The sequence below is a fragment of the Cyprinodon variegatus genome, unplaced genomic scaffold (genome assembly GCF_000732505.1).
Source record: "Cyprinodon variegatus isolate N-32 unplaced genomic scaffold, C_variegatus-1.0 Scaffold37, whole genome shotgun sequence".
Classification (NCBI taxonomy): Eukaryota; Metazoa; Chordata; class Actinopteri; order Cyprinodontiformes; family Cyprinodontidae; genus Cyprinodon; species Cyprinodon variegatus.
Window position 1 is genome coordinate 1,414,941 of NW_015150490.1, and position 5,423 is coordinate 1,420,363.

The following is a 5,423-nucleotide window of genomic DNA, read 5'->3' on the forward strand; positions in this document are numbered from 1 at the left end:
CTATCTATCTATCTATCTATCTATCTATCTATCTATCTATCGATGTAAAAGGGTACATTAAAAGAAAATCAAAAATAAAGTCAGGTAGCAAAACAGTTAACTAGGCTTTAGCAGAGAGAATATATTAAATATTGTCACTTTGATTAATTATGAATGGATTTATATTTACAAATGGGGCTTTTTAATTGGTTTAACCATCAGTGCGGAGAAATTACAACAACAACAACAAAAAAAACCCAACTCAGCGATTTGTTGGATTTATGCTTAAATAGATCAAACAAAAATTATCAAAATGTTAACTAATGACTGTTACAATAGGCAGTAAAGACAGGGTGGGATGAAATGTATATACTTTTTTATTTAACTTTTTTATTTTTATTGTTAAGTGTAATTTGTTTTATACAGTCTGAATTATTTCAGTATATTACTGGACTAAACAAGATTAACCTTGTTACCGATTTGTGTTCTGCAGCACCATGGACAGTGCACTGCACAGACATTTATTTTTTGGCACCCTCTGGTGGCTAAATGTAATAATTACACTGGTCGTCAGAATTATCTTATGTATTCCCTACAAAACGTCGTATAAAAAAAAGTAGGAGCAAATTTTTTACTATCCATATAGTACATACTCGACGCTCAACAGAATAGAAGAATAAAGTCATTTTAATCAAATATTTTGTGAGTAAGAATGGCTTATTCATAAAATATTTTTTCAGGATACCAAGGGCCCAAAAAAGGAGAAACCTTTAACTTTACTATAGATCTTCAGCAAGGATGTAAGGACATACAAATGGACAGATACTAAAACAAACTGTAGCTGCTAATTAGAAAAAAAAGGTTAAATTTAACCCAAACATTTAAATCTTGCTGGCATACACGTGAGACAGGCCAAATCAACAAGGATAGTAAAAATATTTTACCCAACAAGCAAGGTGAGGTTGTATCAAAAAAGAAGAAGGCAAATACTTCAAAGTAAAATGATATGACAGATAAAGTAACTGTCAATTCCTGGTGTGCCATTCTAATAAATCAAAAACTAACAAACACTATTGTGTAGCATATGAATGCAAGGCCCTCTGTGAATTTAGTGTAAATTCCTCTTTCAGTTTGTAAAACATACATATGTTGATTAAGCACAATTGTACCATGGAGATATAAAACTGTGTATAGTTATTTTCTTGTTTTCTGTTTTTCTCCTAATACATATTCAATTATTATAGATTTTATTCGGACAAGAGCGAGTGAGCAGAAACCATTTCTATGTGGTTTGTCTGCCTCCAAACTGAAACAACATGTTTTTATAAACCCTGCTGAGGAAGAAAACGAGATTTGAAAGTTTCTTAATGACAATAAGAGTGTTGGTCTGACCGTTCCTCTAAAAACCATCTTACTCTGGAGCCGCCTGAGGTGACCCAAGCCTTGTGTTTATTTCCTGGTAATATTGCTCATCAAGAATGACTCAGAATGTGAATCTCTGAGTAGAAATCTCCCGATCTATGCAGCATGAATTCTCTGAATAAAGATATGCAGCTGTTTAGCTCTCGGCTGCTTTAAACTCAGCACCCACATGATTCCTGTGTGACCTAAACACCTCTCTGCATTGTCTTCTCACTTTAAGCCCACTCATATTTATTACCATAATCATGGTCACGGAGCTTCTTAAAAATCTAATTTATTCTTCTACAGAATGATGAAAGGAGCTCAGAGAAACATAACTTGATTAATATCAGTCTAATAAAATTTTACATCCAGAGAAGATTTGTCTATGAAAGAAACATTAAAATGTATAATGCAATAAAATGTAGTATATGTTTTAAAAGATCCTTCTTTGTGCTACCAAAGCGGCTCTTGAAAATGTTAGCAAAAGTTAACAGAGTTCAGTCCCCTAACATTTAGAAAAGGTCCAACAGCTCCAGCAACCCTAAACAAACATGATGCAGAATCAGAAAACCACACCATGTAAAAAGAGGGAACTAAAGAATCAATTTGACAATCTCATATTTAGCAGCATTATTTAGATTCAAACCTTCAAATCTATAAGAAAGTGTGGCTGTTTTATGCCATGCACCTAGAGTTTAGGTTGCTGGAGGTATTATGCTGGGGGGATATAACTTGTCGTTATACCATGAACATATGTGCCACAAATGATGCATCATCAAAATAGTTCAATCCATATGAGGACATTGGTAGGCAGAAAAAGAGAGACATGTCATGGATGAGTAACCGGTCGGCAACACTGCACAAAACGTTTATACTGTGAAAGCTCCAAGGAATAATTAAAACGTTATCTTGAATTTGTGGCATTAAGGCAGTTCTAAAGGCAATATAAGTTAAGTACAAAGGTGTACAAAATAAAAGTAAGTTATTGAAAAAGTGTGTATAGATTTTTTCTTTATAAGAACTCATTGTAAAGTAGGCCTACATATTCAATTCAATTGAGTTTATTTATATAGCACCAATTCACAACACATGTCATTTCAAGGCACTTTACAGCTCACCAGATCATACAGTCAAATTGATTCAGAGTTTTCTATCTAAGGAAAACCAGTTGATTGCATTGACTCACAAATGTAATCCCACACACGAAGCATGCTTGTAGCGACAGTGGAGAGGAAAAACTCCCTCCAGCAGAACCAGGCTCAGTGTGAGCGGCCATCTGCCGAGGCCGCCGAGCAGAGATTATATTCATACTATGGAAAATGTTTGTGTTGTTCAATTTGTACTTACATAATTTTAAAATGAAAAGCTATTAGTCTGAAATAAAATCTAAGGATAAAGAAAAGGGATTCCCTGTGATATGGATTTTAAGCCACTCAGGAAATATTCTATTCTATTCTATTCTATTCTATTCTATTCTATTCTATTCTATTCTATTCTATTCTACAAACTCTCAAAATCAGTTTATTTGTCTTTTAAACATTTCATAAACTTTAGGCTGATGGATTTTTGTTCCATAATATGGAACATTAAATCATGCATACTTTATGCAGGCTGTCGTTTTTACGTTATGCTATTATAAAAAATATTTATTTCAAATAAATCGCTCCCTTTTTTCAGCTCATAACTTTGGTGTTACATTTAATATGTTACGTTGGATCAATATTGACCGCTATAGGCGCAGCCTTGGAAAAATGGCGTCTGATGCAGGTTGCCCAGAGACCAGAAGCGGGACTCTCAGTGACAAAAACAACATCAGTGTTTTTAAAAATCATCTCTTCAAGGCATGAAGTCTGCGTCGAGACTTGCGTCGGACAGGGGAGCGCAAACCATCCGCCTTCATTATAAGGACCATGATGGGAATCTACGGTAGCGCTGCTGCACAGATATCTAACCAACATGAACGTCTTTACGCGTCAAAGGGGACATGATCGCCGCGCGCCCGTTTATCGCCCGTTTACGATCGAAGAAGAAGTGACCTTCTCCGAGGCGGAGGATGTCAGCCCTGAAAAAGGTAAGAAAAAGAGGCATGGAAGTAAGAAGAAAGGCGGTGTGTTTGTTTATGCACGAACCGAGCCTGTGACGCGGCTTGTTTTTCTTCCTATTATTGGGTTAAAATCCAGGTGCATCTCCTCCCCTGACGTATAGCAGGGACTTTTTAAACTGACCACCTAATACAAAGTGGTAACGCACACGCGTGGACTGAAAGCTCCCATCTTAAGAAAAAGCCAGAAGTTCTGCAGAGCCAGGATGAGTCACTCAGTTACTGATATTCACTTTGTCAATTCTCAATCAATAGCATTCAAACTCCTATGATGTGTGGGTGAGGTGATGAGAGGAGGTTGCCTCCTTATAATGTTGGGGTAGGGGGGTGGAATGCGGGACCCACGCATGTTTCTGAGAGTTCCTTCCGTTTATAATTGCCCACATATCCCCATTGTGTTGTTCCCTGCCATTCAGTCAATCTGTGTATATATATATGTGTGTGTGTGTGTGTGGTGACTCAGCCGTATTGTACTATATCTGTCATCCATCTTTTCATCTGTCACAGGTGTTACCATGGCTACTACAGACTCACTGCTGTCTTTTCTTTGAGAAGGACTCAGGTAAGCAGTGGGAAGGGTGACTCATTCACCTTTAATGGAGACATGCTCAGTTTAATAGACAGTTTATCTTTTTTACATCTTCTAGCTGTTTTTGGCAGTGGTACTAAATTGCAAGAATGAGACATGGGAGGGATTGACACCAGTCAGAGAGGGAAAAGCTATGAGAAAGTAACTTTTATTGATAGTTCCTCTTACTCTTTAAGGTATTTCAAAGTCTTTCTTTCTTTCTACAAAAAACACTTTAGACTTTTAAAAACACACTATTCAAACATTTAAACAACTGACGTAAAACAAGTGTCAGTTAAAAATCACTATTAAGGTAAAAACAAGTGTCAGTTAAAATCATTAAATGAGGAGCTTGTTAAAATGTAGTTCTCCATCATCTGACACAGTACATAAAATTTAGTTAAAACCCCACAGCTGAATAAAATCCTCCATGTTCTGTGTGGCTCTGTGGAAGTGAACCTCCAGCCTTAGTCTGGCTTTAATGTTGCACCTCCACAGAGCCACGGCATCAAGGTGAGGTCCCTCCTGAAGTCTGTCTCTACGGGACAGGTAAATGGCCATCTTTGCTTTGCTGTTAAAAAAATGTAAAAGTCGGGCCTTTGGCTTATTCCTTCTGTTTTGAAAAACTCCTCCTATAAAAAGAACCTTTGTAAAAACCGTCCCAAAAACACTAAAAACACAAATTAAAAGGTTAAAAAATTATCTTTAGCCTTGTTAATTCCATAAAAACGTGGAACACGTTTTCAGACAGACCGCAGAAAGGACACTCGTTTAAAACACCCCGAGTAATAACGGATAAAATCGAGTTTGTGGTGATGGCGCTGTGTAAAATCCTCTATTGAAGATCACCAGTTAGTTTTTTGATCTGAGGCTTGTATAAAGTCCTCCACTGGGGTGCTTTTCCATGAAGTTTTTCAGACCAGATGCAGACCGGCCGGTTCTGAAGGTGTCGTTGGTTAATGACTTTTGTGCAGCTGTGGTAAAGGGCTTTCTGGTCGAAAAAAGAGGAGAAAACAGTGAACCAAAAACTCAGGAAACTAATCTAAGAGGTTTCTATATAATCCGATATCTGTAAATGGAAAGGCTGACAAAAATTACCGATCTATTACAACAGGTTATTCTACTTAAACTGATGGAGAAACTAAAATATCGTTCATTAAAGCTACCAAAAGGCCAGTGTTAACTCTATAATAGTTGACGAGATCCACATCTTAGGTGGAAAATGTTGTTGCCTTGACAACTGCTAGTCACAGACAGAGCCACAGTGATAAGAGAGTTCTGACAAGTCCATTCGGGACAATGTGCAACATGCATACAGAGCTTAAATAGTTCGAGGGAAGTTAGCCACTCATTCATTGCCATAGACATTAT

General features: G+C 37.0%; 1 protein-coding gene across 2 annotated transcripts in view; it reads left to right on the forward strand.

The window, feature by feature from the left end:
- Positions 1-3,264: 3,264 nt before the first annotated feature.
- LOC107105132 (disks large-associated protein 2-like) overlaps positions 3,265-5,423 on the forward strand; it is a 147,456-nt gene continuing 145,297 nt past the window's right edge. For both annotated transcript variants that reach the window (XM_015405253.1, XM_015405261.1), the window contains exon 1: positions 3,265-3,454. In XM_015405253.1, the coding sequence (XP_015260739.1) occupies positions 3,340-3,454 (115 nt within the window). In that variant the 5' untranslated portion in view covers positions 3,265-3,339. The remainder of the gene's footprint in view (positions 3,455-5,423) is intronic.